The sequence below is a fragment of the Mustelus asterias genome, chromosome 8 (assembly GCF_964213995.1).
Source record: "Mustelus asterias chromosome 8, sMusAst1.hap1.1, whole genome shotgun sequence".
NCBI classification, from domain to species: Eukaryota; Metazoa; Chordata; class Chondrichthyes; order Carcharhiniformes; family Triakidae; genus Mustelus; species Mustelus asterias.
In genome coordinates this window covers 78,168,520-78,182,234 of record NC_135808.1, presented here as the reverse complement: position 1 = coordinate 78,182,234, position 13,715 = coordinate 78,168,520, and the positions used below count along the sequence as shown (strand labels likewise).

The following is a 13,715-nucleotide window of genomic DNA, read 5'->3' as shown; positions in this document are numbered from 1 at the left end:
TAGACCAGCTGTAGAATAATGATTAATTTATTTTTATTTGTAACCAGTTTGTGTTACACTGTTTTTCTTTTTTTGCAACACGTGGACAAAAATAACAGCCACAATTATTAAAGGTAAAAGTATTACGGACTACATTAGCAGTAAGTAGTTTTCTTCAAGATTCACCCTTATTTATGTTTGCCAAATGCATCAACTGTAAGGTAACTTCTAACAACCCCCCCCCCCCCCCCCCCCTCCCATGCCCTGCAGTAAAGAGGCTAATTGTTTGGACTTTACTGATGTCACCTGGAACCAGCTACCAGAAAGTGGGTAATAATCACTTTCAGACAATTGATCCTTCAGCTTTTCCCCCTTTTTTCTAGGGGGGTATATTCCAACTTTGTTTACTTGTTTCCCATGGCAACATAACTGAAATTAGGAACCCAGTTGCATGAACATTAATTTTGGAATTCAAAATCATGACGTTGGTAGTTTGAAGATATTGTTGTTTTTGGGACGTCAGGAGGTAATGGTGCGAGAGTGCGTAGAGATGCCATTTGCAGGAGATTCTCTGGCTCCAACTGTGTAGATAAGAATGAAAGCAGGCAAGTGCAGGCCCAGCCAGCTGCTGGAGAGAAGAAAGGCGCGGAAAGTATGTCAAAGGCTGCAGACAATTTGAGAAGGATGATGAGGAACAATTTAGCTTTGTCAGAGTCACGTAGGATGTCATTTGTAACTTTGACTAGGGCTATTTCAGTGCAAAAACAGGGCCAAAAATTTGACTGGAGGGATTCAGATATGGAGTTCCAGAAAGGATGGGTACAGATTTGGGAGGGGACATGTTCAAGGATGTTGTAGAGGTAAGTGAAATTGGAGATGCAGTGGTTTTCAAGGACAGAGTACAAAGGTGTTTTTTTTGAGGAGAGGGGTGATGTTGGCAGTTTTAAGGGGGAATAGGATAGTACTTGAAGGGAGAGAACTGTTAACATCAATGTGAATAATGACTTGTATATGATGTGGACTGGAGTTGTAAGAATACTTGAAACAGAACTGAATCTCCTTTTGACACATTCTTCAGGTGTCAGTTTGGAGTGTCTTCCTGAATTATCTAAAACAATGGTTTCTGTATCTGCTTCCAAATGAGTGACAAAATTGTTATTTAGGAGGCGGAAGTGTTCATCTCCTAATCTCTTAGGAAAGATTCTACTTTACTTATGCCACACAAACTCACTGTCTTTGTCTTATTTTCATTTAAGCTGATTATATGTTGCGTTTAGAGTTCCCAATCCAAACTAAGTTGTTGCAAAGATCAGCTGTTGATATGGAGAGATTAGTAAAGTTAAGACTTGTGGGTAGAATTGAAATATTATGAAGAAATACCATCATGTTTATGATTATCAGTGTTCCGAAAAAAGAATTTTGTATCTTGTGATTGCTGTACGTTGTCCAGGATGCCTTTGTTTTGTGTTGTAGGAAAAGCCTTGTACAACTATTAAATAAAATGTAGCATATAATTGTAAATAAGTGGCCAAAGTTACTTAAATATTAGTTAATGCAACTATATTTCGCAACTTTATTTTAAAAATATTTTAATACTTGATTTTTAAATCTAGGCATGGAAGACTTGGAACAGAATTCAGATGAAGACTTGCAGTCGACGGGATCAAACCCAACCAGTTTTGAATGTCAGAATGAAGCAACATCTTACACTGAAACTCCAAGCAGTGAGAAACTGGATGAATCAGTAAGTCAGTGCGAAACGAGTGGTCAGTCAGTCGTACCTGATACAAAGACACAATGTGATGATGGTTTGTGCAGATCTGATCAGAACCCAAGTACAGCCGCCACTGATGTGTCTTCAGATACTGGTGATGTGAAAATTCAGGTTGTACAAAGGACAGATAGTCATGGGACCACTGAAGACGAAGAGGGATCTTGTGCTCAGACTTCAGATCAGGGAAAGAAGGGGACCGATGGTGAGGTAGAAACAGAGCAGGAATCCAGTCCAAATATCAGCCAAGAAACTGAGTCTCGGACAATAGACTCCTTGTTATCAGACTGGAAGGAAGAAATAGATGCCTTTGAAATGATGGATAAGGATGAACTATGACCGTGAATCATACATTTGTATGATGGCAGTTTTACTTTTCCCCAGAAAATCTGGATACACTTGTGCTCAGTAACATTCCCTGACCATTGGAAGAATCTGATGATCAACTTCTGATTTGTATCAATCAACTTGTATGTGTGGAAAGTGAGTCGGGATTTACTGGTTATAGTTTCTGCCGGGTCATTACTTGATTCACTTGACGAGGCCAGTCACAATGCTGATGCAGCATATCTTAGATTCAATTAATTGAGAAATGTGCAGAAGTTAAGGGAACTTTTATTGCATCGTTTTCTACTTTTTCTTCCCTCTCCCAAATGCAAACTTTTACTTTGTTGCAGAGCAACAAAACCCTGCATTATTGCAAGTTTCCTTTCGAAACCACATAATGCTGTGGCATTTTCCCAGTGTAAGGTTTCAGGTTTACAACTGCTCACCCGATTGGAATACCAAATTGCTTCATTTATGGTTTTTGATCCCATAATTACTGAAATATGATTTGAACTCACTCGTTTTCTTGATGTTTGAATGGTATTTCAAATAATATTTGGTAAAACTCATTTTGGAGCAATGAAATTTATTACGTTTTGGCAGCACAATTCCAACTAAATTGATAAAAAGGTAAGTTTCAGTGTTCGGATTACTGTTTTGGATTTATAACATTTTAAACATTGACTTCAATTTTCAACTTGTTCTATTTTAACTTTTTTATTCCCCCATTCCATTCCTAAACCTTTTACCTTCTTTGTAATAAACTACAAGGACAATACCAGCCTATTCACACATATGATAAAGTCTGATATATGGGCAATGTTTCTATTCTTTCACCAATAGACATTGTGAGCTGGATTTTTTTCAGTTGTGTTGAAATCCCAACCTTGCCCTCAGTTCCGGGTACGGAACCCAGAAGTGGCTGTGGTGAGATATTGATTGCCATCTTCCCGGAAGCAGCCAATTAAGAAGCCGGGTCCGGGAGCCCTGTCCAATTAAGGATGGTGCATGGACTGGCGAGCAGAAGGCCAAATGGAGCAACCACAGCAATGTCTGGCTGCAGTCCCACTGGGTACAATGAACACTGCTGGATAAGAGGGAGACCTAATGGGGTGCTTCAAAATTGAACAACAGGTAGCAGAGAGAGAGGCTTCTGGGTAGAGAGATAAGCCCCTCTGAAACAGTATTATGGGACAATTCTTGCCGCTTTGGGCCCTGCAGCCCCCTGAGACAGCTATAAAATGCACCTGAAGTGACCAGCAACCCTCCTGTTGAGAAGCACCTCCTCCCCTCCCCGACCCTATCCCCCCACACACCCCACTTCCCCCTCCCCGCTCCAGGAGTTGGCAGGCTCCACATTCAGAAGGGGCTGTCTACTTCGGCCTTCAAAAAATAACCTGGAAGTGCGACCTTATTTAAACTAATTGGTAACCTGCCTCAGTGGAGTGTGCTAATCCTATGCAGTCCTGAAAATTTCCCTGAGAGATGGGGAGGTATTGGAGAGCCATCCAAAGCAGTGTACCCTTACTTTCCTACACTCCTCCCTACTTCCAAACTCCTCTCCACAGGGCCTTGAAAGTTGAGCCCTATGTTGCAAAGAAATTAGTTCTCTTTGGTTGATTCCTCTGGGTGTTAATTGAAGGTTCCAATGTTGGGCAGAAGTTCATCTTGTTAGTTTCCAGCCACCAGGTGTCAGCTTTTCCATCCTGGTTAAATGCTCACAATTTACTGCAGAGAGAACTAGTCTGTAAGATTAGTTTGGATGATTTTGACAGCATTTCAAAAAATGATTTATTTGAATTGTATAAAGCCACATGGCAGAATATTACTTTAGATCGATATTTTGGAGTTTAATCCTGCAGTTTTAAAAAAAAGTGTAATTAGAAATGTTTGTCAATATCTTCAATAGGTGATCAAACTGGTTTACGATGAGCAGTTTTTCTCTGTCACAGATTTTTTTTTTCCATTTGTGATGACCTGGAACATTCAATGTGAATGTTTCATTTTTGCAATTGCTCATCCATAGGATTTTAAACAATTTCTGTCTTTCTACCAGACATAATGGAGCCCCATAACTGTTAGCACGATAGTGTGATGTAATGTTAACAGCTGTGGGACACTCTGCAATGAGTTATATAGTTCATTGACACTAACTTAATTATCCCTTCAAAGTGATTCATCACCATACTCCATCATTAGAAACAACTTGCTGATAAACGTCTTTATGCTCCTGTTTTGTGCCTTAGAGCATTGGCTACGTTAAAGGCACTATAAATGCAAGTTGTTGTTACTTGTTGCCTCTCTCTTCCTCAGTAACACAGGAATTTAGTTGGCAAATGTGCTGCCCAGTGTGCATCTGAGTCACGTAGACCAAATTCCAACTGTGTGTTGGCAAATCTTAGTTGAAGGACTGCAACTGGCCTTATTATCAGTAGCCAGAAAGGGTAAACTGTGGAAGGCGAATGTGGCACCATTTCTGGCTCAGTTCAACAGATTGATTCTTTGCTAGGTCAGGGACAGTGAGGCAAATTGGGAGTTCAATGACTGTACGGCCTTTTGGCTTTTAATATCTGGACACATGAAGAACAGTCACTTGTAATACGGGTACAGGTTAAGCTTCCAGCGCTTGTACTACTGTATCCCAGCAAGGTATTAGGAGCTGCAATAAAAGGTGGGAGGGGAGGTATTTATTAAAAAACATGCACGGTTGTCTCATGGATTTGTTTTCGTTTTCCTAACAAATTAGTTTGCAATCAGAATATCTTTGTAACCCTGTATTCTTTGTAAATGTTTTGACCTTGCACACACAGTTCATGATCTGGATTTTATTGCACTAGCAGTAGGGCATGCCAATTCACATTATAGAAAATTCCTACAAATTAATTTCCTACAGTCCGTTTGAGCTGGAAGCTACTAATTTTTCAAACTATCGCAGAATGTTTGATATTCTGGAGTTTTGTTCAACTATTGAATGCAATGGATATATAAGACCTTGATCTCTTATGTTTCCCAGTTTGCAATATCATGGCTTGGTTCAGTAATATGCTTTATATTAAAACCTACTGGATAGGACAGCGTGCATCCTTCAAGGACTGAACTACCTTTGCACATTGCAACATGTGCACATCTTTCTTCTATAAGTATAACCATTACAAAAACTAATTTGCACAATATTCATAGAGGCGCTCTCTTTACTGTTTGTATCCTTTGAATATTGAAAGCTTGTTATATTTTCCTTACCATGCAGAAATGCCCCTGCAGTTTTTAAAGGGTTAAATTGCCAAGGACCTTCTTGGAAACTAGGTTCCTGTTCACAGTACTGTTGAGTTGACAATCTGTATGTCACTATTATTCAGTATCAGATAGTTATTATCTCGGTAAACCACCAATTGTGCACATTCTCAAAGTGTCTGCCCATGTTAACTTCATGTTGTATATCTCCGGTTATAATTAGATCACATAATTATTGATGAATGTTAAATCTGTTTTGTTCTATAATTCCACTATAATTTGGAGCAGTTATCTGGCAGATATACAGAGAGCTTTTGCTTAGATGTTGCTGAACACAAGGTATAGTCTTAGTTGTTAATTTACTGACCCAAATAATACAATTATTGTCCTAGAAGATGCATTAGGGAAGGAATGTTTTTAAATTCGATCTATTTCTGAACAGTCCAGATTAATGAAGGGCAATGCATCTGTGGTAATTAAATTGTTGCTTAACTGCTAAATGTGACAAAATTAAGGACTAAAATCATTTTATTTTAAATTGGAAAAGGCAAATAGGCGTACTGTTTGATCGATGTTAAAGTCCAGTAGGTGGCACCATCTTGAGTTCTTCCCCCTTCATGATGCTGCTGCAGTATGGGTAACCAATACTTGTGAAGTGGGTTAACATCATGTGATGGGAAATGTCAGTTACATCTTCAAGCTGGAAAAATGAAAACAAGGCATTCAACTGTGAAACTGCCTAATATTTTTAAAATGCAAATTTAGTAACGTATAAAGAAAAGAGATGGGTATGTATTTGTCTTTTCAAAGGTTTTAATTTGAACTGAAATTAGATTTCATATTGGGATCTGTTCCTTTAGTGTGATTGTGGCATTTCTGCATCAATCAGACAGCTAGGGAGTGTCTGTAGAATTTTAACAACAGGTACAATGCGGTGTCTTTCTTTAAAATGGTGTCTACACCTCAGAAACCCTGTAAATAAAATGGACAGCTGTAAAATGTAAGCTGTGGTGTAAAACAGTCTGGTTAATTTTGTAGATATGATCACTGTACATAAGTGTGCATTTGATTACTGTGATTATTTCTGATTGTAAAGATTTAATAAACCAATGTAAATACAATAAAGCCTCTTTTTCTTTATTTTGATCTGATAATTCAAAATAATTTAGTTAGAATCCCCAAGTGATTGCATTTTCACCAACTTGAAAATTTCAGAATTTTATGTTTTACAATTTGACATACCCGTGCAAATACATTGAAAGTTGGTGAGTATTTGTCTTTACTATATCTACGGAATATTGAGTACATATCTGTTTAAAGATTTTAATTAGTGGTTTGTGCAGTATCTATAGTATACACTATTATCAAAATATTCAAAATGCAGAGGTAACCAATGCACTGAAAGCACTCTACCTGCAGTATCTTGGATGATGGCCAGGAAGGGCAAACCCAGGAAGGGAAAGCCAATGGTCAGGGGTTGAGTTGAAGACAGGATCCAAAAAGGCAGAAGGTGTGTCTCAAGCAAGGCATGAACATGGGGAGGGCAATAGAGAAGAAGCAGAAAAATGAGAATTATGGGCTAGTGTGGGGGTGGGGAACTTAAACTCACATGGTGGAGAGAGATATCACAATCTTTGAGAGAGTGGCCCTGGATTTACTTGTCGTTTCTAGTACAACCTTTCTGTAGGAATGGCCAAGTTGTAGCAGAACCCTTTTCTGCTAGATTTGTGCCCTCTCAGCATTCCCGTTCCTCGGGGCCTCCTGATGATTTGCTCACTGACTCTGCCATCACCCAGTTTTAAATGCGGGTGAATGGCAAAGGTACATGGAACTGTCAGAAGTTATGTTCCCAGTGCATCAAAGATAAGTTGAAACTGTAGTTTGTAGGCTATAGAAACTTCTAAAAATCTTAGAGTTTGAAGTGAGCTTTGAAGCAATTTTTTTCTTCAGTGAACCTATTCAGAGTTGGATTCACTGGTCAAACCACTAGGAAATGTCCGTACTCGGTAAGTGATTCTGATTCCAAATAGACAATTTTTCGTTCGCTCCAATGAAGCAGGAATACTGAATGGCGAATAAGACAACACCTGAAGCAGATGTAGCACATCAGATATTACTCCTGACAGACGAGTGTTCTCTTTATCTGTGGACAGCAGGTGTGGTACTTTGTTACTAGACAAACTGTAGACATACTCTGATACTTGCTAAACACTTGAGCCTTAACTCACAACTGACTGATCTTGGTATATATCCTAATCTAAACACAGCTGACTCCTGAGAAACCAGCAACAGAGACTTCGTCAGGTATGTCTGTCGATTGGAAAGATGAATCAACCTCTAGGACCTATCCTCCAATAGGTCGCTGAATGCTGCCATGGTTTTTTGCTCATCATTTTGTTCTGAAACGTGCCAATTCCAACCCAGCAGGTCTTCATGTGGATGCTCACCACCTGTTACAGCCTTCTGTTTCTACCATCTCTGGCCTAACTTCAATCTTTGCCAGGGGTGGGGTCCAGTGCATGGTGATTGTGGAAAGAAAAATAAATTGTTGTTGTTAGTGTAGAATCCCTCAGCTGCTGAAGGCTGAAGTTTCACTGGTTCTAAATAAAAGATTGCAGATTTTTCCCTTAAAGACATTGAGTTGTTCAAATGCTGGGCATCATCTGCTTTTTCTAGGATTCCTAGAAGCTTGCCAAAGTCATTAGTCAATAAGGATATGTGTTGATTGTGGACAAGACGGAATAATTGATCTGTCACTCCATGTAATGAGGAAGAACAACAATACTGCTTTTAATTGGAAGGTCTGTGCTACCTAGACCATGTAATTTGGTGCTGAAAGGTTATTGGCGGAAGGCAGTTGAGATGATATGCTTGCATGTTGACAGCAGCTCCAGGATCAATTTTTAAAGTTGGTATCAAAGCCTTGAACTTGCACTGTAACTGACCAATAATCTGGACTAAGACTATTAATTTCCTGTGGGAACTCTGTCTTTGCACAGTAGCACAGTGGTTAGCACTGCTGCTTCACAGCTCCAGGGTCCCGGGTTCGATTCCCGGCTCGGGTCACTGTCTGTGTGGAGTTTGCACATTCTCCTCGTGTCTGCGTGGGTTTCCTCCGGGTGCTCCGGTTTCCTCCCACAGTCCAAAGATGTGCGGGTTAGGTTGATTGGCCAGGTTAAAAGATTGCCCCTTAGAGTCCTGGGATGTGTAGGTTAGAGGGATTAGTGGGTAAAATATGTGGGGGCAGGGCCTGGGTGGGATTGTGGTCGGTGCAGACTCGATGGGCCGAATGGCCTCCTTCTGCACTGTAGGGTTTCTATGATTTCTATGATTTTTGTCTTTAGCTTGATTTCCAATATCTTGCTTTCCAATTTCTTGGGTGAAATGTGTTTTATAAATACTTTCCTGTCTTCTACCTTGGTTAAGGTTCACAGATTTGCAGGAACGCTTGAAATGTCTAGTTGTGCCACACTGGAATGCTGGGCAGTCTTGGCATGTGTTGGTTTTTCGTGCCATAACACAAACATCACAAAATATCTGCCAGGCTGGAGTTTCCCACCTTTTTGCCAGTTTGGCAGGCTTTCTTATGGATGGACTGCTGCCAGTGAGCTACCCAGTCAGTAGAGTCATGTGAAGGCTCAGAGTCACGCTGAATTAAAGCCCGGTTAAATTAGCTAAGATTGGTCTGCCTCACATACTGGATCACTTGATCTAAAGTAAGATCATCTTTGGTCTTCTGACAGTTGGGAGAGTTTTTCATCCTGGATGTCATGACAATGTGATCACAGATCTGCTCGTTTGACAGTAGCCACAAGAACTAGCTAGAGAATACAGGTCAGTTAGATATAATTCAGTCGATTCCCCAGGACATTAGAACCTTTGGTTAAACATGCTAGTTTCACTTCTGGCTAAAAATAGGTATCAAAAGCTTTGAAAACAGTTTCGAAGTAGCAGTGGACTCCCCCACTTCCTTCCCCGGGAAACATCATCCGTGACTGGACCTAGAGCATAAAGAGAGGATCTAACTTAATTCTTCTGTTCTTTAGTGTGATGGCCCCAATGCTGCTCATTATCAAGGGAAATGGTGTCCCCATAATTACCACTTTTGGCTTCTTTGTGGGCCCTCAAATAGGTGGGATAGGGACAGGAACTGCTCACCATGTATGGTCATTATTATCTCTCTTCAGTGTGCCGCCTCCTTCTGTTGATTTGTACATCTGAGCTGCTATTGTGTTTTCCATCATTCTGTGTTTCCATTGATAATACCAATGTATTTTTTACATCAATGCCTCCACTGCTGCCACTGTGTTCTGAGATGGTTCTCCTTGTCTTTGACTCCGGATGTGGTACTCTCTCTCGTCTAACTCTTGACTGACTTATCTCAATGATACATTTTAATCTATGTCATGCATAAGCATATTCCATCTGTTAACCCTTCATACTACAATGGGGATCTCAGTTCATGAAACAAGATGAGTTGTGCTGGGATTATGTCAACTCTGCTTGTCCAGTACATGTAACCATTACATGGTGTCCAGAGGGCAGAATGAAACTTAGTTTAGAAACAACAAACATGAATTTCATACCAAAATACTAACCATCCCTAGGGAGAATCTGGCTCCAAACCGACCCTACATACTGAAATGCTTTAAATATGCTAATCTGGTTCACACCCTCACTGGGGATTATGTCAGGGCGTTGGTGCTGGGGGAATCCCAAAGGGGTTCTTGCCGGCGCTAAACATGCTATGGCCCTTCCCTATGATTCCCTAGTCCGAGCACAATTTGTCCTTGAGACTCCGGGACCGGAGAATCGCGCCACACAGCTCACAGTGCAGTGTATTGATACTGAACCATCACAGGCTTTTGTTGCTTCAACCAGCATTCTATTTACTACACATTAACAAATAACTCCTTCATTCATTCAGTTGTGAACCGGTCAATATGGATTAGTTCATGTGTTGTAAATCACCTCCCAATGACTCACATTGAGGATATGAACCAAAACCACTGGCATTATAAAACTCTCTCTCGAAATAGAAATGCCATGATAAAGACAGCAATTATAAAACCTGTTGAACTATTTGGGGATTGGGTGCTATCCTCTCAAATGTGAATGAACTGGACAGCCTCATTCTTACTGGATGAGTAATCAGCACAAAATTACCTGTAATGTGATTGTAGCTAGGCAATCTCACTGATATCCCGTTTAAATTTGCAGGATTGTCATAGTATTAAAATAACTCTAAACCTCTGTGAAAATTATCCTCTGTATGAGTCACTCAGGCGCGCTCCACACAGCAGTCACCCCACACAGCAATCACCCCACACTCGAGTCACTTTTTTGGAGAGTGGTGCAGTGCAGGCTGGTACTGGTAAGGGCAGGGCCTGTACACACTGGTGAACCTGACTTTAGAGCGTTTGGGAGCCATTACACAAGCGCGCACTGATCTCACAGTGCAATGAGAGACACCCTCCCTCTCCCCACGGATATCAGGACCCCCACACCCCCTCCTCCCCCCATTGGTGGCATGTTCCCTGACACAGATCGCCGGTATCGGGGTCCATCTGATGGGTCCCCCTGCCTGACTCCCGACATTCTCCCTCAAAATGTTCCCCGTCATGACCCCTGTCCACCCCTGCAGAGCCACACACCCCTCCCACCCTGGTCATAGCCCCCATCCGAGCCCCACACCTTGCAGTGTGCCAGGTGAGTACTGCCAGGTGAGTACTGCCCGGCCCTGCCCCCAACCAGCCAAGGGCTTCCTTGGCCTCTGAGTCCCCAACGTGGCCATCCTGCTGGAGAGGTGGGAGCGTTCTGGGAGGGGGTTTGCTAATTGCGTGCCGGATTCACTGATGAGATTGAGATCCAATCAATCTCGTACGAACTGGTTCACCCTATTGGAAAGGGGCTGGGACAATGGCAAACTGTTTGGTGCCAGGGGAGAGACTGATATTTAGGCCCGCCCACTATTCTCCGGGATTGACACAATCTACTCCAGGCATGATGAGGTCAGAGAATCACCCCCAATACTACACAAGTAGAACAAAAGCTGGAAATCCATTTTTTTTGGCGTGGGGCATATTTTCGAATCTGCCTGTGCATTAAAATGTGTATCCCCCAGCTCATTTCCCTGATTGTAGCAATGGTCAGTACCTGGAATGGCTCCAAACATTTATCTCATACAAATTGCTAAATGTGCAATGGAATTGAATAAAGCCAAGAAGAAAATATTTTGAAAAGTTTATTTTTTCAGGAGAACATACAAACACAACCGTGACCTTTTTTAAATTCACATGGGGTGTGAGTACGTAGAATCCATACAAGACAGCTGTGATGCAGCAATTGTCCTGGAGAGTATTGCTAAATACTTACAGCCATTGTAAATTGTTAGTGTTTCATTTGGATAAACATTTGTAGGAATGGAAGCAATATGAAATAGTAGTGCACTTCACCCTGTTCGTCATCTCCTCTGATACTCCAAAGATACGCGGGTTAGGTGGATTGGCCATGCTAAATTGCCCCTTAGTGTCAGGGGGACAAGTAGGGTAAACACATGGGGGATATGGGGATAGGGCCTGGGTGGAATTGTTGTCGGTGTAGGCTTGATGGGCCGAATGGCCTCCTTCTGCACTATAGGGATTCTATGACTTGCCCCTATCTGTTCATTATCCTCTGTGAAGTATACTCCAACCTTAGAGCCATTTTTAGTGACTTACCCGGCTTTGAGTTACCCTGTATATAAAACATCTGAGCTCAGTTGACTAGACAGCTGGTCAGTGATGCCGAGCAATGCTAACAATGTGGAATCAATTCCCTTACTGGCTGACCATTCAGTCCATCGAGTCTGCTCCGCCATTCAATCATGGCTGATAAGTTTCTCAACTCCATCCTCCCACCGTTTCCCCATAACCTTTGATCCCCTCACCAATCAAGAACCTATCTATCTCGGTCTTAAATACATTCAATGACCTGGCTTCCACAGCCTTCTGTGGCAATGAATTCCTCAGATGCACCACCCTCTGGTTGAAGAGGTTCCTCCTCACCTCGGTTCTAAAGGTTTGTCCCTTTACTCTGAGGCTGTGCCCTCGGATTCTAGTCCCTTCTACTAACTGAAACATCTTCCCCATGTCCACTCTAGCCAGGCCTTTCCGTATTCTGTAAGTTTCATTGAGATCTCCCCTCATCCTTCTAAACTTCATTGGGTATTGACCCAGAGTCCTCAAACACTCCTCATACATCAAGCTTTTCATTTCTGAGCTGAGGTTACTCATGAAGGCTCCACCTTCTCAACCTTACCCCTCGCCTGAGGTGTGGTGATCCTCAGGTTAAATTGCCACCAGTCAGTTCTCCCCCTCAAAAGGGGAGAGCAGCCTATGGTCATCTGAGACAATGGTGACTTTATCTTTTATGCCTGAGCCTTTCGGTTATCTTGGGCATACTTGATGCATTAGGTTTGCTTTAACCTACATCTTTTGAAACTCTTCTTTGGTCATAAGAATTAAGTGTTAAAATTTAAGTAAGCCCAAAGTAAATGCACCACTCCAGGGCCGGGGTAAGAGGCAAAATGAGATGGGGGACCCATGCTACAGATTGTGTTTTTTAACATCGGATCAGTCTCAGCTATCAGGTTATTTATAGATGAAAATATTCACTCTTCAGGGTGAGGAACTGGTGGGCAGTCAGCACTGATTAGAAGGAGTGAACTTTCATAAGGGAATGTTAGCATTAGAGTTAGAGATGTTCTGTGGCACAATAGTAGTGTCCATCTGGCCAGAAGCTCTGAGTCCAATTGTCACTTCTGGACATGATGGTCATGGAAAGTGTGTTCATAGTGTGGCCAAACAGGTTGATTATCAGCCTGTAAATCCTTTCCATGTGCCTGAAGCAAGCTTTAAGAGTGTGAGTTTTCTGGTCCGTCTTTCTGCAGAAAGCAATGGCAAATCACTGCAGCACTTTGCCAGACAAAATCATGGATCAATCCAATAGAAGTCCATGGTCGCCAAAGCCCTCTTAGGGGGAGAAAGAGCAGAGTGGTGATGTTCATGGATTAGTTATCTAGTAAACTAGTTATTTACGTTACTAATGATCTGGAGACAAGTTCAAATCCCAATGTGGCAGTTATGAAATTTAAATTCAGTTAATAAATACATCATAAATAAAAACATGGTGTTAAGAACATAAGAACATAAGAAATAGGAGCAGGAGTAGGCCATCTAGCCCCTTGAGTCTGCCCCGCCATTCAATAAGATCATGGCTGATCTGAAGTGGATCAGTTCCACTCACCCGCCTGATCCCTATAACCCCTAATTCCCTTACCGATCAGGAATCCATCTATCCGTGATTTAAACATATTCAACGAGGTAGCCTCCACCACTTCAATGGGCAGAGAATTCCAGAGATTCAC

At 41.7% G+C, this 13,715-nt stretch overlaps 1 protein-coding gene across 1 annotated transcript in view; it reads left to right on the top strand.

Annotated features, from left to right (window-relative positions):
- The window catches only part of edem3 (ER degradation enhancer, mannosidase alpha-like 3), a 76,471-nt gene extending 70,048 nt beyond the window's left edge, over positions 1-6,423 (top strand). Inside the window, exon 20 of the mRNA XM_078218312.1 lies at positions 1,593-6,423. Within this exon, the coding sequence (XP_078074438.1) occupies positions 1,593-2,089 (497 nt within the window). The 3' untranslated portion in view covers positions 2,090-6,423. The remainder of the gene's footprint in view (positions 1-1,592) is intronic.
- Positions 6,424-13,715: the final 7,292 nt, after the last annotated feature.